Source organism: Halichoeres trimaculatus, unplaced genomic scaffold (genome assembly GCF_033239565.1).
Source record: "Halichoeres trimaculatus isolate MK-OKI-2021-1 unplaced genomic scaffold, fHalTri1.1 fHalTri1_scaffold_9, whole genome shotgun sequence".
Taxonomy (NCBI): Eukaryota; Metazoa; Chordata; class Actinopteri; order Labriformes; family Labridae; genus Halichoeres; species Halichoeres trimaculatus.
The window spans coordinates 32106117-32130219 of NW_027437188.1; the positions used below are offsets into that span (position 1 = coordinate 32106117).

At 41.0% G+C, this 24103-nt stretch overlaps 2 protein-coding genes across 6 annotated transcripts; both read right to left on the reverse strand.

Moving 5' to 3' along the window:
• Positions 1-2423: 2423 nt before the first annotated feature.
• On the reverse strand, positions 2424-5582 carry LOC141797884 (uncharacterized). The gene is made up of 4 exons (XM_074679573.1): positions 5406-5582; positions 4400-4515; positions 4144-4324; positions 2424-2525 (listed from the first exon to the last, which is right to left on the reverse strand). The coding sequence occupies exons 1-4, from the start codon at positions 5580-5582 to the stop codon at positions 2424-2426; spliced, it is 576 nt and encodes a 191-aa protein (XP_074535674.1).
• A 3267-nt stretch (positions 5583-8849) lies between these two features.
• Positions 8850-22132, reverse strand: prdm10 (PR domain containing 10). Of its 5 annotated transcripts, none has more exons than XM_074679824.1 (23): positions 22059-22132; positions 20790-20930; positions 20390-20551; positions 20236-20295; positions 19805-19903; positions 19457-19631; positions 19013-19254; positions 18731-18931; positions 18552-18624; positions 18341-18458; positions 18128-18248; positions 16232-16501; positions 15591-15935; positions 15331-15486; positions 15058-15237; positions 14868-14978; positions 14592-14792; positions 14356-14499; positions 14072-14242; positions 12516-12653; positions 12258-12432; positions 12070-12167; positions 8850-10522 (listed from the first exon to the last, which is right to left on the reverse strand). In XM_074679824.1, the coding sequence occupies exons 2-23, from the start codon at positions 20859-20861 to the stop codon at positions 10334-10336; spliced, it is 3501 nt and encodes a 1166-aa protein (XP_074535925.1). In that variant the 5' UTR covers positions 20862-20930; positions 22059-22132; the 3' UTR covers positions 8850-10333. The 5 variants fall into 5 exon arrangements, with proteins under 5 accessions (XP_074535925.1, XP_074535930.1, XP_074535926.1 ...); XM_074679829.1 differs by lacking the exon at positions 22059-22132 and adding an exon at positions 22009-22028; XM_074679825.1 differs by lacking the exon at positions 22059-22132 and adding an exon at positions 22002-22022.
• Between the last annotated feature and the right edge of the window lie 1971 nt (positions 22133-24103).

Here is a 24103-nt window from a genome sequence, read left to right on the forward strand (position 1 = left end):
ATGTCTGAATATTTACTTTGCTTTGTCGTATTTTTTTCTGTTTTTGCTCCATCTAAATGTTTTCTGAAGTCTCTCTGGATAACAAATTAGGAGTCTTAGTCAAAGCTTGTTTAATTGAGCTCTCAGGAGGGCTCACTAATAGGGTCTCTCGTCTGTTTATATCAGATAGCAGCTGTCAGTACTACTGTATGGTGCCTCGCAGTGCCATCAGAGGAGGGATCAGCACAAATGTGCGCTATGTGTACGCCAGTGAAACCTGATCCTGAGTAATTGTCAGGATAAGACGAGGGATTGACCTCTGCCATGAACCATATTTTCTGAAACAACACACACTTGAGCTAGCTTTGAAATAGCCTCTCCTCCAGGACCGGAGTGGCCTGTGAGGAAGCTAGTCATCAAGTTTTAAGTGTAACTAAACAAAGCCTGTGGTAATTTCATTAGTTCACTCTTACATTCTTAGCCAGGAGATAGTCGCTGCCCCCCTCACTCCTCCTGCGCCAACAGACGCCATCCCTCTGCTGGATATGACATCACACGCCAGATATGTGAGGCATGAGTGGACGGGGAAGGGTCCTATCAGTTTCTGAAGCAGGGTTTGTTTTCTGTTTGAAGCCATGTGTTTCATTCACATCTAACAGAGTCCGGTCTTCCCTTCCAGTCGTTTATTAAAGCGCTCGATAAATCAATTTCAAAACTCCTCTTGTTGAATTCAGACCTCAAAGAAAATGTGGTCATTGTTATTGTAAGAAAACATCCAAGACTTTGACGTTCTGCGTACCCAGGATGGATTCCTGGAAAATGTTACATATTCATGCGGCCTGTCATAACATTTTCTTTCATTTACAGCTCTGGTCCCCAACTTCAAAAAACTGAACACACAACACATCTCCTCCCTCCTCCCCCAGCCGTCACATCCCTCCATCCGTCTGTCCAGACATGGTGTGTTTGTGTCTCTGGTGTTGTGACAGCTCGGATCCTGCAGCGTTCAGCTTACATTCCTTTCATCCCGGATCCCCCAGGGGTCGGCCCCACCTCTCCCAAATCGCTGACCCCGTGTGAGGGAATCGGACAGATGCAGGAACCGGCAGATGGTGGGCAAGTCCACGGTCAAATGTCACTCACGTCCTGCACACTGTAAACTCACGAGCTTTGAGTTAATCACGTCTGATCAGGAGTCGTGTTTGGCCTGAGGAGTCAGAAATCTGCCGGAGAAAAGCTCTGTCCACTGCTGCGCCGTCAGGGCTGGAGCTGTGGGGTAATTGAATTTGGATCAAAGACCTTCACGTCTTTCTCAAAGGTCTAGAGGGCTGCTTAGTTTTTAGTAATAACGGAAACGCTTCCGGCGTTGACCTCCACTGCCCTCTTCTACCTTCCTCTGCCCCCCTCTGCCCCCGGCCTGAAATCCTTCCTTTGAAGGGCTCAGGCCATCACCGCAACTCAGTGTGATAGAGAGAAAAACCTGAGACTTATTCCTGCACATTAAGACGCGTATAAATGGTTTTTACTTCACAATGCTTGATAAAAGTTTTAGCATGGAGTTGACTGAAATATAACTGCTGCGTCTCAATCTCGACACATGTTGAAGTTGACTCTTCTCATCGTCTTTATGGGCCACATGTTTGAGGACACTGTCCAAAGCTTTCCTCCTATAAAGCTGCTAAAGGAAAAAGACTCAGGCCTTGTGCAGTTGAGACTCCAGAGTGACCAAACTAGAGGTTTAGTTTGTGGAGCAGGAGCTCAGAGTTGTTGCATTTTGCTTGTAATAACTGGGGAAAGTGTGCCCTCTTGTGGTTGAAATATTTTAATGACACTGCAGCAACTTACAAAAGAAAAAAAAAAACAGGCAACCAGCAAATGATCAACATTTGAAATATATCTTCTCAGAGAAATGTCTTTTTGTTTACAAAGTCTCCAGCAGAGATTACTTCCTCCTCCCGGATCTGCGCAGGCGTCCGATCGTGGAGGAGAACTGCAGAGCTGACCTCTCACACAGAGAGAGCAGAGTCTGTCTTTCTTTGTCTATAGATGATGCCTTCAGTGAGCTCTGCTGCTCAGGTGACACAACGTTAGGAGTCTGTGAGGAAACCGAGCCCGAGCAGGCCTGAGCGCTTCTGAGCCCCTCCAGGTGGGCCTGGAAGGTAGAGGTCTGTTGCTCCATGGAGAGGAAATTCTCCTGCACTTTGTCAAACTGTGAAGACAGAGGAGTTTTTTTTTTAATCCTGCTGGCTGTACACACGTCTGCTGTTCATGTGAGGTTAATTTACCTGCTCGATGTTGGATTGAAGCAGCAGCTCCGGCCACACCGACTCACCGCTGCTCCTCACCCTGTTGCTCATGTGAGTGTGACTCCAGGTTAACTCCTGTGGAAAATAACCGTGAGCACTTCTGACCGAAAACAGGAGAAAATCAGGAGTGTTTTTATTTCACGAGGGGAGGTAAACCTGCAGGAGCTGTGTGCTGTCTTTGAGATGAGTCTGGCAGCGCTGGAGTCTGTTCCTGAAGCGTCCCAGGACTGCAAACAAAGTCTGCGCCAAACACATAAGAGTATTACAAACAACACTCAGAGGAGATGACAAGGAAAATGTTAATGTAATCAACTGGATTTATGGCTCCCAAGAGAAACTGAAACTAGAAAGAAAGACAAACACATTTTAAAAACTATGGTTGTAAAAAAAAAAACACTCCACTTCTAGACCAGAGGTCTGCAACCCTTACTTTAGCAGAAGCCGTTTTGCCTCAGCTCAGCTGGATTTAAATCATTCAGGAGCTACAAAATCTGCTTTATCTTCACAATAAAGACAAAAAAGTTAATAAAATTCTATACACAGTTAAAATCCAAGGAAAAATTATCAAAATGAGATTATCTTTGAATTTATGAAATTGCACATGTTGTGTCTTAGTTTTTTTATATAAATTTGCAAAAATTGCAAAATTTTGAAATCTGAAATTTTGCAAAATTTAAAAAAGTGAATTTTAAGAAAAAAAACTAGCAAAGTTTTAATGACTTAAAATTCATAAAATTTGCAAAAACTTAAAATAATTTTGAAATGTCAAAATTATTGCACAGTTTTTAAACAAACCTTTAATGTCAATTTGCAAAAATACCAAAAAATGAATTTTCAAAATCAGCAAAAAAATTAAGAAAAAAAAACTAAAATTGTAAAACTTTATATCGTGAAATATCAAAAATTTGCAAAACCTTCAAAAAAATTTGAAAAATCAAAATTTAGAAAATATTTTGAACAATTTTGAAATCTCAATTTGCAAAAATTCCTTGAATTTTATTTTATTTTTTTTTTAAATTTCAAACATTAGCAATAATGTTTGGAATTTCAGAAATTTGCAAATTCTGCTTTTCTCTGCAAAATTTCATAAAATCTGCAAAAACTTCAAACAATTTTGAAATGTCAATACTTTTGCAAGGATTTTAAAGAAACCTATAATGTCAATTTGCAAATATATATATATATATATATATATATATATATATATATATATATATATATATATATATATATATATATATATATATATATATATATGTATGTATATAACAGAATTTTATATATCTTGAAAAAAAAATTGCAAAACCTTTGAAAAATTTTGATTTTTTTTTTAAACTTTTAAATATTTTGAACAATCTGGAAATTTCAATTTGCAAGTTTCCTCAATTTTTTTTATAAAATTTCAAAAATTTGCAAAAATGTTTGGAATTTCAGACATTTGCAAATTCTGCTTTTCTTGAAAAATTTCTAAAAATTGCAAACCTTTTCAAACAATTTTGTCATTAAAATTTTTTCCCCAAATTTTTTGTTTTAAAAAATCAGGGTTAAAAAAGTTGCCAAATTTTTAAAATTTTTGATTGAATATCTGACTAAGATAATATCTTGCCACATATCAAGCAAAAGTAGTAAAAGTAGCACAGTGGCAGACTTTATTGCAAGATGTTAACACGTGATTTTATCTAGTACCAGTTTCTTTAACCATCAATACCTTCTCTAAGAGAAATTAAAAAATATATATTTCAATAATATTTTTCAAAGATTCAAGGAGGCACTGCAAATGAGCCAAAGAGCCGCATGAGGCTCCAGAGCTGCAGGTTGTTTGCTCCTTATTTATATGAGGACTTTCACATCTGCTTACTTCTGCATCTGTCAGAGCTAAGGCCAGATCTCCGTGGTCCTGACTCTCCTCTCTGGTGAGCGTGACTCCAGTATGGAGCTCCTCCAGCTGGGCCCAGAGGCCGTCCAGACCCTCCAGCATGTCCTTCACACTGGCCTCGAAGTTCTGCTGCACGTGGATGAGTGTGCACAGTGAGTTCATCCTATCAGAGAGGAATGCAGGGTGTTAATCCAACCAAATCAGGGCCCAGGAGAGATAAGAGCACGTTAAAGCTCACCTTTTCTGCAGGTAGGTCTGGATCAGCTTTACTTTGTCCGTCACTTTAGGGTCATAGTCCATTTCCAGTGTCTCTTCTGAGCCAATATCTGCTTTTTGAAGCACGTGAAACACCGACTGTGGAGGGAATGAGATGATGATGATGATGATGATGATGATGAGGCTCTGCAAAACCTTCACATGTTGCCGTGCCGCGTTCAGGATACACACATCAAAAGTCAAATTTTAATTTATAAGCGCATAATGCTGTCATGTAAAAACCTGAAGAGATGAAGAAAGTTTACAAGAATCTGCATGTTGAATTTTATCACCATCTCCCACTGACACATCTGCGCTACACATGCAAGAGTGCAAAGATTTATTTCATCCAGTTCGAAAATGTGACAGTCAAATCTGGAAAATTCTCAGAGAAATGATAAAATCCCATCACGGGCCAGTGATAAAGTTAACGTCCTTCAGAAGAGAGAGAAAAGAGGGATGTGATTATAAACAGACAAAGACTTTATAGCTTTGCTTGTGGTCCTTTGAGGCTGAAATGCTCACGGCAGAAAAGTTGAGCCAGCGGCTGGTGTGAGAAGGAACAGATTCTCAGAGTCAGCACATTTGTAAAGATTAAACTCACATCCTGTTACAGATGTTTAATTAAGAGTCCAGATCTGCAGGTGAGGCTGGGAGCAGCTTAACGAGGATGCTGAACCATAACGTGACACAGCGATCTCTGAGCATGTGTGAGACACAGACAGGAAATACAGTAGACATAAGACACTGAACTTCTCCCTCCTGTCAATCTGACGCATACTGAGCGCAGATGACAGCACTCTGAGTGAGGGGGAGTGTGTTTTGCCCCCGAGCGAGAATATCTGTGTATGCGTGTGAGTGTGATCTCTGTAATATCACCAACAAAGACTTCCCGCTGATCTACATGCAAAGAGTAAGTGGAAACACAGGAGATGACAGGGACTGCTGCAGGCTGTGGAGTGTGTGTCGGTGTGTTTCCTCACGCTTACCTCAAGTCGATTGAGGAGAGACTTAATGTGGGGGACAGGGGGGTCCGGGAGGGGCTCCTGAAGCACTGACAGCAGCAGGCCGTCAGCGAGGGTGAGGGCCAGAGGGACGGTGGGGCCGGGGCTCCTCGGCCGGGGCGCCCTGGAGAAAAACAACAAAGAGCAGCTATAGTTTAACATCCATAGGCAAAATGTCAGGTGTTTTCATTTTCAATATGTCACAACAAGGGGTGCAACAAAACCTGAACACCTGATAAAGCTGGAGAAAAGGAAAGAGCAGCGTTTCTGGCTGATATCTCCACATGGATGAGGAAACGCCACCTTCAGCTTCACATCAGTCTTTAACCAGCCAAAAACAACACGTCGCCCTGCTGTTAATCTCTCTTCACTGGCTTCCTGCGGCAGCTCCAATCAAATTTCTTCTGGCTTATAAAACATTGACTAGAACAGCTACTCTCTACCTGGGGTCCTTAATCCAGGTCCTTCTCGCCCACTATGCTCTGCTTGTGAAAGACACCTGGTGCTCCCAGCCCAGTGCGGCTCCAAATCTCTAGCCAGACTCTTCTCCTCTGTCTGTTGTTCCCAAATGGTGGAATGAATGACCTAACTCTATACGATCCACAGAGTTGTTTTCTACTTTTCAGCACCTACTGTTCTACCTTTTTGATCTGGCTTTTAGCTGATTTTAGTTATTATTATTTTATGTTATATTTAAACTTATTTTAACCGTTTTATTTTGTTTTATTTATACATTTTAGTTCAGATTTTTTAAATTGGAGTTTTATTTTTTGTTTAATGCTTTTCCTTTTATTACCCTAGTTTTAGCTGATTTTACTACACACCTAATGTTACACTTTCTCATTTTACCATATTATTTATTCACTTTTTATTTTATACTGTTATGTTATTTTATTTCATTATTTATTTACACATTTAATTACCTTAACCAATATTAGTATTTTTTTCATTATTATTTATTCTTTTTTTTTTTTATTAATTACTATTTTGGTTTTAGCTCCTGTTTTTCCTCAATTAAATTCAAGATGGCGTTTCCTCAGTCCTCTAATTTTAACTCTGTATTCTGAATGTGGTTTGGGGAGGGGAGGATTGGGGGGGTCTTATGTTTTCTTTATTTTTTCATTTATTTATTTTTTTTCAATTATTCAATTTTATGCTTTTTATTTGAGTTTGTTTTATTTCATTTTATTTATTCATTCATTTATTTATCACTATTTATTTATTTTGTTGTAAAGCACTTTTTATTACAAAGTCATGTTTGAAAAGTGCTATACCAACAAAGTTTGATTGATTGATTTCAAGAGATGTCTGAAGACTCATCACACTTAGGCCCTCAGAAGTTCTCAGACCCAGCTCTAAGGGAATATTTAGCACTGGTCATTAAATGTTGTTGAAGGTTGAACGATACTGTTGCAGCAATAAATTGTGGTTGGTTGTGGACACATTATTCTACATGGGAAAAAAATCTTCTTGCACTTAATTGTAACACCTACAACCAAATAACTTGTAGCACTTTGTTGCACTATCTAAGTATCTGAAGGTTTCTTGCTTGTGTTGTTTGTCACTTTGGACAAAAGCGTCTGCTATATGAAACTGTAAAATAAAACAAAACAAAACAAAACCAAACTAAAAGACTAAAATCCATCAAAGCCACCCAGATAACCTTTGTTTTTAGCTGAATGATTATTTTACTGCTTATTATTATTTTTATATAATGGTGCAACAGACTTAATGAAATGTTAAAGGCTAAACAGCCAATCAGATATGGGAAAGTGGGGTTATTTGAGTTCAAAAATAAAGATAAAAATATCTTTAAGTCTAAGCTGTTTTACGTGATGAGTTTTGATGCATTAAGAGAAAGTATCGACCAGTTTTGTTTTCATGTGAGAGAATACAGACAGAAAAGTCTCACCATGAAAACTGAATATTCCTGTTTTCAGTCATAATCTCCTCCTCTGTCCTCGGTGGAGTCGTTCCCTGGAATCAAAGTAAACACACAAAATAAACAAACACCCTTTGAAACATCCAGATGTCAAAGTGAGATTGATCCCACAACACAGGTGCGCTCACCTGCTTCTGTCCTGGCTGCATGTTGCTCTTCAGGGTGTGGAAACAGCCCCCCAGGACCATCCACACCAAACACACCAACACCAGCTTCCAGCACACACCTGCAGAGGGGTAGAGCGGCGCCTCCACCTGGCAGACCGACCACACCGCGACGACAAGGGCGAAACTATACCAGCCTTTCAGATTCAGCCTGAGGTGAAGGAGTTTCTTCAGGGACCAAGACGACTCCTGAGGCTGATAACGGGGGCTAGAGGAGTAAAGACATGTGGAAAACAAATGTTAGAAGGGAACTAAACACATACACCCAGGGGAAAAAGACAATACTTTTTGCAAATTCTCAGGAAGTCATGTATCTGAATGTTCACCAGACTAAAAGAGAAAGTAAGATCTTGAGATTTCAGCTTATCAGAATCAGACAGGATCCTTCCCAAAGCAGCATTTCACTCTGTAGCTTATTATACCAGTAACTCTCTGAGCTCATGTAATGATAAAGAGTTCAAAGGGAAGCCAAAGATGTCACACACTGACAGATATCTCCCCTAAAGCAGCAGGAAAAAACATTCACTGTCAACATACTCTGAGCCGAGCCATCATCTCACACAGATCTCATCTGGCTGCAGCAGCAGGTAATCAGAGATCTGTCTCTCAAACACTGATCCGAATCCACACACCACTTGTTGAGTGACACCCAGGTCTGCCTACCTCTCTGGTTTCCAGCTCCTCTCAGCAGGAGCCATCCATTTACGGGCCCAGTCCGAGCTCCCTCCCTGTCCTGTCGGGCCCTGACTCCTGGAGTAAACCGCCGTCAGCTGAGGCATGAGAGCAGCACACACACAGACACACACACGTACACAGACATGCTGATGATCTGACTAACATCCACCTGGTTTATAAGTGATTAGTTCTGGAGCATGAAAAGCTTGTTGGACTGGCTTTACTTGAGGAAGTGTTTACAATAGGCTGTGTCTTTCTCCTTTCGTCACATTCCTCTCAGCAGGAATGTGTTAAACACACTAATAACTATTGTGAGGAGGACCAGCCCTGCTCCTCCCAGGTGTGCCAGGGTCAATCAGTGCGCCTCCTCCTGAGTAATCTCTCCTCACTGAGCAAAACTAGACCAAAGCACGTGAGCAACCTGTTGGACGGTTACTAACATGAAACTCTTTCCTAAAAAACAACGTCACAAACAGGTGAGTTTGAATCATTAAAAGTTGTTTCTGGTTTCTTGAACTCTGCTGCCCCCTAGCAGCAAAAGTGGGAACAACATCCAGACACATGAAGCGTGACCTCAATTACCCTCCTTTAAAAGGAACAGAAAGAAAAAGTGTTTATATAAAATGATTTAATTTCTCAGCACATGAATGTGAACACCAGGATGACAACAAAACGCGATGAAACTCAAAATACTCCTGTTATATTTTACACTGTACACGTCTAAGGGCATAGACTGATATAAATAAGGAGCAAGGAGCTCTGCTTAGTGCATCAACCTGTGTTTATCTCATCAATGGATTTTATGTAAAAATGCTCATAGTTTCTTTAAGAAAACTGCAAAAAACGGAAATCTTATCAAGTGTTTCTGTCTGATTAAAAGCAAAAATTGTCTTATTTTAATCAACATGAGTCACTTCAACTGGTCAGTCCAGAAAAATGTCTTGTTTCAAGTTATTTACAGACAAAAAATTAGATCTGAGTTGCTTGTAACAAGTAAAAAAAAAAAAAACTAACGTAACAAGAAAATTTTGCTAGAAAATTTACTTCGGCGGATATTTTAACTTGTTACAAGCAATTCAGAACATATTTCTATCTCTAACTTGATAAGATTTCAGTTCATTCCAGTGTGGAGTTACTGCACCTTGTTTGAGCTCATCTTTCTTTCCTCCTTCCTTCTTTTTCCTGACCTCCTTCCTTCTTTTACTGCAATAGGATATGCTTGGAGGGGATTTTTGCACTAAAATACAACATTTACCATAAGGAATCAAACATATTTTAGTACTTGTAGTGTTTAAAAAAGGTTAAGAAACAGTATCATCTTTAATTTTTAGCTGCTAACTTAGGATGTATATTCCAAACTGGGGCTTTAGCGAATACATGGAAGGATATCTAAATTTGGCTTTGAGCTTAAGTTTCATTTTCATTTCTTTTTGGGCCTATACTGGCTGTGCCATTCTTCTAAAAACAGAGGGAAAGCACCACATTCAGCCCTGACACATGGAGCCCTTGGTGGAGCTGATTGTTTTGAGGTTTTACTTTAAAAAACACAGATGTTGTTTTTGTGACGAGGATGAAACAAAATGTTTTCTGGAAATCTGAACAATCCTGCACAAATGAAGTGCAGGAACAACATGGTAACGTACAATGCAACATCTAGATTTGGAAGTCCAGCTGCATGATTGTGTTTACTGTATTTTTTATCAGTGTTGTTTTACAGACTCATTTACAAATATTGACACTGTAAGAAAATGTCTTGAGCTGTATAAATATTTAAAATGGGCGCTCAGATCTCATAAAGACAACAAAACTGTTTACTCCTTCAGCTCATCCGTAGAATGATCACTTTCATTGTCCACACTCTGCAAACATGCACCTACTGCTCCTGATAAACTCATATAATAGTTCCTCTCTAAATGAAACTCTTCATATATCTCTCTAACATCTTTATTTCTGCATCTTAACACTTCACAGACACATAAAACTGTGCTGGTCTTCACTTCATCCCCTTTAAGCTCAGAGTCCGTCTCCATGTGCGAATGACTGAGTCTTGAATGTGCGTACAAGCTGCTGAGGTTACATGCAGGTTCAGCTCTCATGTCTGCAGAAGTCTGTGAGGTTCGTCACTGAGCAGTTCAGGGTTTGGTGATGTGAACTTCACTTGTGCCGCTGCCGTTGGTTGTTGTGGTGATGATGTATTGTGTGGTGGCTTGCTGATTGGAGGGCTGCTGCTCCAGCTGCTCGGTGTGTGCCTGTGTTGTGTTCTGAGAAACAGTCTGTTTGGTTTCCAGCTCGGTCTGACCCTCAGAGATGACGTAGTGTGTCTGTAAGACAAGGGCAGGAGAGTCAGTTATAAGCTGAAAGAAGAGTTTCTGGGTCCGTATTCACAAAATTTCACAGAGTCCCCTCAGAGAGCTCCTAACTTAGCCTAAAAACTCCTAGCAAGGAATCTGAGCTTAAGAGTGATTCAGTAAGTTTCTGAGAGCAGCTCTGAGCTAAGAGGAGACAGAAACTTTGATCTCAGGGGCAGTTTTAGGATGAAACGCAAAAGCATTGTCGCGTTTTGGTCTTGTGTCAACATGGAAACAGCATTTTAGCCGAAAACAGCCTCCAGAGTAGAATTTTTCTGAAATGCTGCTGCCACCGTTGGCGTGAATCTGCGGTCTGTCTTTTAACAAAATGTGCAACTGTTGCTCCACTTCTGCTCTTAACATTCACCAATACACCAGATGATCGGCCCAACTTTACTTCAGTGGAGATCTACCAAAAGCCGCTTCTGGACCAGACAGTAATAGCTTCACCTAAAGGCCTGGAATGCTTACTACAGTATTTTAAGTCCCTCAGCGTATCCGTTTAAACAGATTTTTTTCACTTCGTTTTTAGCGTTTTCGGATGAAACATTGTGTAAACGGGACCTTAGTGAGGAGGTGTGGTTGACCCCGTTGCTAGGTACGACAAAGTCTCCTAAAAGCAGTAATTGGTTGTTACAGACAGGGAAAAAGATTAGGAAAAAAAGCGGTCTGTGCTCCTAGCAATGAACTGAAAGTAAATCAACAGATCACATGACTCAGACTGTATTAAGAAATGTGTAATCAAGACATTAATTTTATATTATGACGATTAAACTCAGCTAAATCAAACTAATTGTGGCTCTGCTGACTTCTTCAAACGAGGAGAGCTATTGCATTATGTTATTGGTAATTTTGGTAATTGGGCTAGTAATTTTACTACTCAATGTGTTTGATTTTAATGGTGGATGCAGACTCAGCTGTTAGCACTTCCTGTGGTTACTGGCATCCTTTTAAAAAGTTCAATTTGTCAGAATTCCTAAACAGTGAACGACATGGATAAAAAAAAGACAGAGTCTGCTGTCGGCTCAGCAGGAGGAGAATAAAGATTGTTAAGAGAGATCTTGTGTCCTGCGATCAAGGCACAAGGGAAGAGGCAGACTTGGGAGCTCAGTGCCAACAAATCAACGCGCCGTTCCCTCTCTTTCCACGGACATTGTGCGTGAAAAGCACTGTGCTGCAATCCCAAGCAAGAGCAGCGATTACAGCTAAACAGCTGTCTCAATTGGCAGAAACTTTGTTTAGTGTGTGGGAAAGTCCGACACCAGTATGAACGTCCACTCTTGGGCTTCTCAAAGTCCTCCTTCCTCCTCCTAACAGTTTTTTCACCTTGGGAGCTCTCTTAAGGCTTAAGACACTTTGTGAATAACTTTTATCCTGCCGAAGGAAAATTCGAAGAAAAATCTTAGAATCTGAGGCTACTTTTAGGCTTAGGATGGTTTGTGAATACAGACCCTGATCTTTTATGCTTCTCATCATCCAGGATGTAACTTGTATCCAGCACTACACTGAGATTCACGTACCGTTTTCACCTGGTTGCTGTTGACTCCAGACACAGGTGTGCTGGTCTCAGCTATCACATACTGGGTGTGAGGTAGAGCCATCATCTGGATCTCAGATGCTGCAACAGTAAGAAGGTTGGAAGTTGACTTACAGGACATGATGCAGCACAGAATCATGAAACCGTTCATGCTGCATTTATGCGACTTACGGTAGCCTCTGTAGTTCCAGTTTCCGGGTATGTAAGCGTGCTGCACCGTCCCCTGCTGCTGGCTGCTGCTGCTCTGCAGACCTTGGCTCTGTGCTAAGGTCACAGGAGTCAGCTGGGTGGGGCTCAGATCCTGACCTTGCTGCTGGGATGAGGGGCTCAGAGGCTGACCTGAAACCTGGAATGGAAGGAGATGATGGTTTTAAAGTGTTTCCAACATGTTATAAAATCACCAGCTCCACAGTAAAAGTGAAGAGTTACCTGTGTGGCACCTTGACCTGAGCCTGAGGGCTCTGTGACCTGGATGTGTTGAACCTGGATAGAGTGCTGGCTGTAGCCATGAGGGTCATGCAGCTGGCTCACATCGACTGTTGGATGCTGGGGATGTGGGGAGGAAGCCTGACAAACACAGGATAAAAAACTGTTAGAGTTTCTGAAAGTCACTCCAATCCCTCATAGGACAAAATACAGATTATTTCCAAATGAAACTCAAGCCTTAAATGTCTAAAGCCTTGGGCCTGATGTTCGGTGCAGATTATCCAGTTATTTATTGGGATGATTACACCATTGATTCTCACTGATGATGACCAAGCCAATCAGAGAGAGACGCCTACGAGGGACCAGAAATCATAAGAAGTTATGAGACGAGGATGACGAAGATTATTTGCAAATCTTGTAGTTAGAGTGTGCTTAAGATTTAAGAGAAGATGATCTGTGAAGATTCTCCTGATGTGTGTGATACAACCCGATTTCAGAATCTTTGAGGACTTTTAAAATCCTGTAGTGTGAGCCGGGCTTAAAATGTTGGAAATGTTCACACAAGAATATATTTTACAGAAACTTCCAGTTCCCTTCATATGTATATATGTAAAATTTAGTGCTGTCGGGCAGTTAAGAAAATTAATCCAATTAATTATAGGATTTGTAATCAATTAGTCTAATTAATCACATTTTAATCTCATATCTGCTTAAGGTCCCCAATTAAAAAACAGTTTTTAAATTTGATTGCAACTGTTTAAATAAAAAAAAGTAAAACAAAATTTAAAAAAGTAAAGTAGAAAGTAAAAAAATAAAGTTAAATTAAAAATAAATAAAATATAAAATAATAAAAAATATATTAAATATAATTAATTTTGAATTATTAAAGAAATAATTAAATTATAAATATAATATAATAATAATATTTTAAAAAAATAAAGTAAAGTAAAATAAAAGTAAATTGTGTTTTCAGCGAGGGGAGGTGGAGTCTGGTGGAGTTTGTCAATTAAAATAGTGATCATAAACTACTGTGGGCGACAGCCATGTGCTCTTTGAATGAGAGCTCAGCATGGATATGAGGAGAAGATGTGAGATGACAGAGGCATAGACGCTGCAAGTTAGAAAAGTTTAGGCAGCTCACGCTCCAACTGAAGGTTTGTGTCGCAGTCGTTCAGAGAGAAATAGCAGCGCGTTCATGAGAAAAGACGACGGAGATCATGGAGAGATTCAAAGGACTGAGTCCCCAAGACAGGCATGAGCTAAGAAAAGTATGTTTAGTCTGTTTTTTGGATCAAAAAAAACAGGACGAGAGACATAACAGAAAAATGTCCACTCTTCTTAGGTAGTTTTGGTGTTTGCACAGTCATAGAAAACAATATCATTTGAGTCTTGAAAGATCGTTCAAGATGCTCTGAAAATGTCTGGAACCCGCTGAGTTAATGTTGTGTTAATTTGTATAACGTGTTAATTTGCAGAGTAATTAATTAATCTAATTAACACGTTGAAGTGACAGCCATAATTAAACAAATCGAGTCCGTTGATCAGATCTTTGATCTTACCGGAGCCACCTGCACCACCTGCAGCTGAATGTGTTGCGGCTGGGACAGGCTGCCTCCTGCCTGAGACACGGGGATGTACTGGATCCTCTGGTAGTCCCCCTGAGCTGTGCGATAGTCCGTTGTAAGCGTTTGAGAAAGCTCTGTCATGGCCTGGGTCAGCAAATCTGTCGTCTGTGGGGACAAATAATCAAACTTTTATGAAATCTGGTGCTTTAAAGTGACATTTCCTACTTTTCTGAGTGTTGGTGCTCAGGATGAAGTTTTAGTGTGTAACTCTTTCTCACCACGACAGCCTCAGCTGTGGTACCGTCTGTGCTGATGACTGCAGGAGCACTGCTGATTACAGCCGTCGTCAAAGGAGCCTGGATGGTGTTGGCGAGCTGGGCGAACTCTGGGTGCTTCTTCCTGATGTGCTGAACCATCTTAGTCTGAGAGACAACCACACAGAGAGGGGTTAGCTTAGCATATTTAGTATTAAAATGAATCTCGACAGGTTTAAAATTAACTTTTCAGGACTTACCTTGCTGCTGTACTGTTTGGCACAGTGCGGGCAGCAGACCGGAGCAGTGGCGATGGTGCCGGTCAGCTGGGTGTGTGTGCTTAACATGGGGTCTGGCTCACCAGGAGCAGCTGGACGCAACTTACGAATGCTGGGAGGCAGCTCCGCCCCCGGATGGTTCTTCAGTATGTGGGCTTTCCTCTTACTGGCACTCTTATAAACCTAAACCAAGAAGAGTCCATCCATCACGCTCAAGTCTCTTACAAACTGACTGCTTCATGACTCTGGCAAACAAACCTTGTCACAGTATTGGCAGAAGTAGTCCCTGTTGGGCTTGATAATTGGCAGCGTCAGCTCAGGCACATCATCGATTCGCATCTCAGGATGACGTTTGGACAGATGATTGACCTGTAAGCAGAAGACTTTAGCATACAAAGCATTTGATTTGTCGATGTTAAGTTTTAGCACAGTGTGAGTTTGTGCTCACCAGCATCCCTCTGCGCCTGAATCCCATCATGCAAACCCTGCATTTGAACATGAAGCTCTCGAAGTCGGTGGTGGGGACTTTGAGTTTGAGCGCTTTGGAGCGGTGGATTCGGTCGGCCTTCTTAGCCTCTCTGTCAGGATTGTGCATGCGCTGCATGTGCTCCCGCAGCTTATCTTTCCTCTTCATGTCAACAGAAAACAAAAATTATTACATCGAAAACTCACACTTCCTTACTGTTTCTCTCAGTGCTCTTCATCTTCATCTTCATCTCACCTTGAATTGTTTGCCACATGTGGAGCACAGGAAGTCCTTACGGTCTGAGTGACGTAACATGTGCAAACGCAGTTTGTCTGGCCGGCAGAAAGCCTTCTCACAGTCTGGGCACTGGAAAATCTTCTCTGAATGGAAACAGCGGATATGCTTCTTTACCTGAGGAGCAGAACATTTGTTTTCTCTGAGTACAGAGCAGTTTTTAACAGCTGATAGGGTTTGGTGATTCACTTCCTTTCAGCTCTTCCTAGTGGACTACAAACCTGGATGAAGTCGGTGAAGGTCTTCTTGCAGGAGGGACAGGTGAAGCAGCCATTGACTGCGTGAATCCCCACGTGGTCTTTGAGCAGGTCCAGCCTCTCAAAGGTTTCAGGACATAAAAGACAGGAGTAGGAGCGGTTTTCTGCGTGCACCAGCAGATGATCTTCCAGGGCTGCATCGCTCATGAAGCTCTTGCTGCAGATGTGGCAGGAAAAGGCGTAAACGTCCCGGCTGTGGACGCGCAGGTGCTGCTCCAGCTTGTCCTTTTCTCGAAAGGCTTTTCCACAGTGTGTGCATTTGAAAGGACGGAAACTCTTCCTGATGAAGAGATGCTGCAGCGCTGCGTTCTGTGGGGACGAAAAGAGGAAAAAATAAAAACTCAATCAGGATTTTCTGACATAGATCTGAAAACTGATAGATGTAATGATGGGGGAAATCATTTGCATCACACAAACATTTACACCATGATCAATGACAAAACCAATGTTACACCATTTTCCAGCTTTTCCAGCTTCAACCTACCTGCCCATCCATCTTTAAGGGAAGCACGCATTGAGGAAGAGAGACAGAGTGATGTAAAATACATTCACAGCTCAGTAAAAGACTTTCTACATCTTTCAACAGACAGAGTCATGCCTCTTACCCGTATCCTCTTTGCACGGCGCAGGTCCTGAGAGGTGAGGTGAGAATCTGATTGGCTGCCCTGTGCTGGGTCCTCTTTAAGAGGAACAGGCAGGTCCGTGTTGGAGGGAGGAGTTATAGACTCTGGGCTGGGGTCTCCTGCAGGAGGCATCAGCTGGTCATCTTCTTCAGTCCCCGTCTCTGGCTCTTGCTCCATCTCCACCACCTTCAGCCCGTTCTGGGCCCCCTCAGCTGGCTCCTCCAGCGGCTTCTCCGTCAGTTCCAACATCTCCTGATTCAAAGGAAATTGAAAAAAAATGTTGATTAGAACTGATTGTTTTTGATCTGTCAATGATAGGGATGGAGCAGTTCACAAAAACCACGGTTCAGTTCTTATCACAGTTTTCAGTTCAGTTTGGTGTACATTGTTGTTGTTGTTAACTAGAGAGAGGCCGATATGGATTTTTCAGATACTGATTATTTGTAGTCAAGGAGGCCGATAACCGATATTTGAAGCCGATATTAATTTGCAGTCAAAGTATAATATTGGTGTCAAAATTTTGAACAACACAAACTCCAACACTTAACTTCATTCAAATTCCTTTAAGTATGAGTTTATTAAACAGCTCCCAGGCATAGCAACATGTTTTATAAAGTTAAATGAGAACTTAAAAACATAAATAGCTAAAGTTTCCTGCAGTAAATAAAGTTTTCCAAAATTTCAATGTAACTGCAATAAATGTAATAACTGCACTGCTGATTGGCTGTTTCCCAAGCCATGGCTCTGCTTGGAACCAATCAGATGATACTGTGGGTGGGACAGTGCTGGGGACTGATCAGTGACTGCAGACAGCGGAGCGGCTGCATCAGGGCTGCAACAACACAGTTTTAAATATGTTTCTTATCGGCCATCAGTTAAAAAAAAGGCCAATGCCGATATGCCTCAATATGCCAAATATTGGCCCTGATCATCGGCCTGGCCGATAATTGGTCTATCCCTTTTTTTAACACCCCAGATTACCATATACCCTAATAATCCACTATAAACTGATTATTTTTAATCAGTTTCATATATAGTCCTGAAAAACCTGAAAGAATGAGGCTGTTTCCCATTCCAAACATCATTAACGCTGAGTGAAATATCCCTAGTTTCAACATGACAACTCCTCAGTAAGTAAAGTCACCATTGGTTTTCCCAGAAGTCACTAAAAGCCACTAAATGATGCTGCTGTCTGATTTGCTAAATAATCTATTTGCATGTAATTGTCATGGACTCTGTATGAGAGACAGAAAGCACGAAAAACACAACATCATAAATATGTTTATAACTATAAACCAACTTTCTTCCGTCCATTCTTGTTTTTTTATGTCTAGATATCAACCCTCTTGTTTTATCTGGGCAGAAGTGACCATAATGAGACAGACACTTGCGTGATATCAACTTCTGCGAGTGAGGAGGACTGTCTGTCTGTGTTTTGGATAGAAGAGGTACTCACACACACTGACCGTTGAGGAGATCAAAACATGCTTTAACTTCAGATTATCCAAACTCCAGAAAAGTCCCATAAACTTTTGTCTTTAAAAAAACTCTCCAGAGGGTCTGAAAAGTCATTAAATGTAGCAACAAAGTCTCACTCAGTCGCAGCTCCCAGACAGCAGAACGCCACACCGCCACAGGTACACCCTCTAACTCTGTCTTCTCCGCTTGTCATGTAAACAACATACACGCTTCCCCACGAAGTGTCCTGCTATAGTCCTTCGCCTAGCATTGCACACGCGTATGATGAGAGCTACATACTCACTTCAAACTGAGTAGTAAAATGAAGAAAAAGACCAACTCGAACCGAACTAGTCAGTGTTTTATATTGATCCTAGGTAGAAATATAAATTATTGCTGTCTTCTTTAATGTTCACTTACTGTTGTCTTGTCACCACTGGCATCAACAAGTGGCTCCAATTGTATAAATTTCGGCGGCCGTCCAGGTCTTCTTCCCGTCCCGAATCTTCTCCTTCCTCTTCCTCGCCCTCGGCCTCTAGATCTGTTAGAAAAAATGACAGTATACAGTTCATGAGGGTTCATATGTGGCAGAAACTGATAAGATTTAGTTACCTAAATGTAAAAAAGTGTTACCTGGAAACAGAGTTCAACTTGTCATCGTGCATGTTGAGATGTTGCTGCAGCTGCTCAGAGCTCACAAAGCGCCGGTTACACTCATAACAAGGCCAGTTCTTCTCTTGCTCTCGCAGCACTGAAGGAACAACAGAAGGTGAGAAACAGGAACAACAAACAACAAGAAGCTAAAAACTATTCTAGTCTTAAAAGTTTGAAGAGGGACACTCACCTTTTTTCTCTTCTTCTGTGACATCGTGGATCTTATGATTGACAAACTCTGCGTAGGACGCTGCGTACCACACCTGCAGATGGACATAAAAAAAATTAATTCACACACACAGACTGGAAACACATTATCATTCATCATACAGGGTGAAACACACACACAGTGCACTACACCACCCTGACCTTGAGCTCCTGTTTGGGCTGGATGTTCTTGATGGTGGTGTAAAAGATCTCAGAGCCGTACTGATACGCCACCAGGTTCTGCTCCAGGTGGTTCTGAGCCGGTCTCACAAACATCATCCAGTTACAGCTCTCCTCATCAGAGAGGTCCAACCACATGTCATCAGACTTCTCTCCATCTTTCTCGGCGTCCAGCATGCACAGCTGAATAAAAACATTTTCAGTCATAAACTTTGCGGAACTCACAGTTTGCAGTGAGCTGGTTTGTATGAAACGCTAATTTACCTTCAGGTGGATGTAGTGGTCCTGCAGTTCAGCCTGAGGAACCAGGGGACCCTCCACAGGTCCAAACTGAGTGCGCTTTGGGATACGTCTCTTTGAGAAAACTCCTCCCAGGAAGCGATCAATGTAGAGGACCAGAGGCAGACTGGCTCGAGCCTTTGACAGCACGGGACGGTTGGGGATGGGGTGGAGAGCTCCATGCTTCAGACACACTGAGGGGTTGGTGTTATTACACTCCTCACACCCTGAGAAGAAACAAGACGATAGTTTGAACTTTGAATACAACAGAATCCTTACCCCTGAGATAAAAAAAAAAATCTAAATGTACAACTTCTTCAAACTTATTGAGCTTATCTTGGTAAATAAAAAAAAAAAACAGATACACAAATAAAGTCTTGCATAGTCTTCCTGAGCAGAAACATGTGACAAATCCAGCACAGCACTCACACAGGCTGTGAGGGTTGAATGATTGAGGCTCGTGAGATTCCCAGTCATCCATCTCAGAGTCCTCATCCTCATCTTCATCAGAGTCTTCTGTGGAGTCTGTGGCCCCAAGAGGACTCGTTGGAGGGTCCCCGATGTCAGCCATGGAGGGGAGTGAATTGGATGCGGACAGCTGCTCCTGTGTGTAATAATGTCAGAGTTCATTGTTACTCAGCTGTTTTCTTAATGCCCATGAGGTAAACAATGTCCCATATTCTAGACTGTGTTTATTCAGGGTTTACAGTATTTCTGAGGAGAAATTCAGATGTAAACAAAACCTTTTGCTGAAAAGCACAAACAGTGTGTCCTCACCTGGGAGACAGGTTCCAGGATAGCTTGTGGAGCCTCTGCTACATTACTGAGGACATGCAGGTTAGCAGCATTCTGTCCACTGGGCAGCAAAACAGTGACCTGTGAATAAGAGCATATTAAGTTGAAATAAAGTGCAGAGAGTTTGTGTTGCCTACCACAGCTGCTATGAGTGGAGGAGGGAGGATGTCTGCAGCTTTGGCACAGTGTTTTTGCATTAATTTGATGCAAAATGCTGATGTGTTTGGTCACAGAGGTGGATTTTCCCTCCTCTGCAAGAACTTATTCTGCATCAGAAATTAAACTTTGCTTGCTCCCCAAGTTGTAGCCAAACTTCTGACCTCTCCTTAACTTTAGTCTGCCCCAAAAGAAATATTTTCAATAGCTTTGTGAGACAATTAATGTGTTTTTGCACCAATGATTTAAATGTTCACCTGTTGAGTTGTGCCATCCTGCTGAATGTACGCCACCTGGGGCTGATCAGCAAACACAGCCTGAAAGAAAAGGTTGATCACAGCGTTTTAGGGCAAATCCCACAGGTGTAACATAACACAACTTGCACCATAAGCTTACTGCTGATAATCTTACCTGACCGCCATCAGCAGGGTGTATGTAAACCAGTGTGTGCTCTGCAGACTCTACTGACGTGTAGGAGTTTCCGTCCGCGGTATAAACCACCTGCTGCTGACCTCGGTCTGCTTGATCACCACTGTACACTATCTGAGCCACCGTGCCGCCCTCGAAGTGCACCTGCAAAACACATGAGCAGCCTAATAAGACTCAGAATGACAGCAATCCTACTAAAAATAAAGGTAAGAGTTTATCCTTAGGAAGTCAGATCTTTATAATTAACCCTATAAAAGCTGAAGAAAAGCCAACAAGGTCTGTTATCATGGAGGAGAAGGTTGTATAAAATCTACAGCTCATTTTTCTGTCTGTTATGACACTGATTTTCTATTTCATGGATAAATCAGGAAGGGTGTAGGACCTGTGTGCCATTGCCTGAATCACTGTTAGCAGTCTGACTCCACACAGCAGAGGGTTCCTGCTTGGTCTCCATGGCAGCAAGGTGCCAGGCCTGTCTCCAACCACTTCACCTTCACTTCACTCTGGAGACAGACAGGAACACCTGTTTTACACGCAGAGACAGACAGAGGATTAATGATAATGACAGATAGTGACTTTAATGGGTGTAATGATATAAATAAGAGAGCATGGTGATTTTTTTCAGGGTTACATAAAACATCGCAGCTGTTTTGGGAGTTTGAGATGTGTCTTATTTGAATTTATAGCCTGCAATTGTGATTATAAAAGGAAAATGTGGATTTTTTTGGGAATAATAGTGTGAAAAATATGCAAAAACTCATTCAGTGCATTCGACCTGCTGGAGGAGAAAAGCTGCAACAGTGATGCACTGCAGCATCTTTATGCAGAGTGTATTGTAGCACTGTTTTAAGCTCCTATGCCCTCTGTAACAGAGGTTACAGCCATCAGGGCACCGTTTCCTTCTGCAGACAGGACATGTAGCCAAAATAAACCCGCATGTCACTGCGTGTTCAGAGCGGCCACACGAGCCTCTCAGCGGGGGTACGAGGGAAAATGCGGCCAACGTTTGCTCACGACGCCGCCCAGCAAACGGTGTCTAAATTCAACCGCATGTCGGTACAGAAGCTACCGTTAAACATCCCGACCCCAAAGTCACTCGGAAATTAAGTTGGTATAATCAATAATAAATTCAATTCCCCCCTATTTTAACCCCGCAGGTTCTTAGTCCCAACTGGACCATACCACAAAAACCAGCGCTGCAGAAACCCGGGCATTTACTGCACCGCAACATTAGCATTACGGCCATATAGTCCCCATGTACGGCCGGCTGTACGGGCAAACATAACTTCACAGGCCCCAGGAGGACGACCACATTCTGAAACTTTCAAATAAGGTGGATTTAAGTCGATACAAGCCAAAAATTATTTGGGTAGATTCACCCGTCCCCCTATTCTAGTTGAGCCCAGCCCTTCAAGTCTACAGTGAACAAGGAAGACCGGGCTCCATTTTGGGTGGGACTAACAACAACAACTACGACCGAAGAGAGCCAAAGAAAAAATAGATATTTTCTATCGGTACATGTGCCCTAAAACAACCCGCACAAACAAACTAAACGAACAGAAAGATTATCAACATATCAAGATGAAGAACTAACCACGAACCATGTCCTAGTTATCTTATATTTTGTAGAAGGCGTACAAGTTGTTCTTACCTCAGAATGGTAGCTGCAGAGATGGCTGCATTGCATATATTAACATAATCTGCCTAGCAACGCGCCAAAACGCGGCCTCTGATAGGTAGATTTTTAACAGAAAGCGAAACGCATCGGATTATTTTACAAGTAACTTCTCAGCACAAAGTTTAGCTGTTGGTCCGAATAACGCTTTATCATTTCTATAAGTATATATTTGTTGGTATCATAAAACCATACCAACGTTAATAGCTTTTCTGGCAGTAATTTAAACAACAATGGACGCTTTTTGTCTGGCAAATTAGCAGAATTAATATGCAGTCACAGTATTTTTATTTTTTAAATTCTATTTTTCTTCTTTTTGTTTGTATTTTCAAAGCAAACTCGCATTTTTAGAGTATTTTACCCCTCAGACGGGGAAAGCTTACATGAGTTGAAACGGAATGTTTGGCAACCTCTGGTGGTCTTTGGGGAGAACTGCAGCTAAAGATCCATGAAATTACGCTTCCGGTAAATATTTCAAAATAAAGAATCGCACAATACAAATAGAAACAAAACCGGTTCAAAACCAGCAATTTAGCCGTCCTGTATTTTATATCTGTCATTAAAACATTTGTAATTATAAGTGAGCAGCAATGTATTAAAATTCTAAAAAAAAAAATTGTTTTAGAAATACAGTTGAGTGTTTGAAGCCATTAAGCTGGCACAAACATGTAAATGAGTGTCAATTTTGCCTCAATACAAAACTTACCAAGATTGCCTTCTATTTTTTCTTTTTTTTATGTCTTTTTAGTTGAATTAGAAAAAAACTCTAGCAAATAAAGCGTGTTGTAATAACTTTCTACTGTTAATATAAAGCAATTTTGCAAAACAATAAAGTCAAGGTCTCCTATCAGAGGATGGTATTATAGATATTAGCCACATAGAGCTACACTTCCGGTTCAATGTTCAAAATAAAACTCAAATTGTATTCTTAGGTACCTAGTGGATTCTTTTTAAGGCAGAAGGCACAAGACAGCACTCACTGGGACAAATATGAGAAAAAATATTTGAATTACAGTTTATTAAAAACATTGGTAGCTATGCAAATGTTGAAAACCACAAGATGTGCAATTGTCTTGTTGTTGTACTTGTTATACTTATTGTAGTCTGGTAAACTACCTCAGGAGGCTGGTAGTTACATTGCATATCTTATGCAAAAGTCAGCCTTTGTAATAACAAAAGTTACATCCCAGTTTAAGTTTCATATATGAATTATTTCTAAGATTAACACTGACAATACTCCAGTGAAAAACCTGAGGGTGTTTTGTTTCATGGTATATTTATTCATTTGTTCACTTATTTATTTATTTATTTATTTATTTATTTATTTATTTATTTGTTTGTTTGTTTGTTTGTTTGTTTGTTTGTTTATTATTATTATTATTATTATTATTATTATTATTATTGTTATTATTGTTATTATTATCATTATTATTATTATTATTATTATTATTATTATTATTATTATCATTATTATTATTATTATTATTATTATTATTAAGTTATCAATGCACCGACCGTGTTACTATGGCACTATCACTTTAATGGTTTAAGTTCAGAATGCTGACACTCAGTTCTGGGGGAGGAAAGTGTTGATTTATACCTTGAATTATGTAAAAGGGCACCATACTCCAGCCTCTTTGTTTCCTAAAGACCCAATTAACACCCAAACAGATTTCTACACATCCTTCCTGTGTCCCAGCATGCCAAAAGACAAAAACAATTCTTTGTTCTGTTTTCCTGATGGGCCTCTGCAGGCAGCTTGGCATCAAATTGACACATCCCAAGATTAGACTTCACATGTGCAAAATTGAGCTTGTTCTAACTCGTCTAACGGCTGATGTTTGAAGAATTAATAACCACTGTGAGAGCTCTGCCTGAAGCAAAGAGGAAATCTGCATGATGCTTTTCTCAATAAGTCATCAGAGAGAACCACAAGTGACAGCGGAGACAGAGAAGAAATGAGTCTGGGACAACATGATCGAATTGTGGGTTAGTGTGTGTGAGAGAGAGTGTGTGTGTTC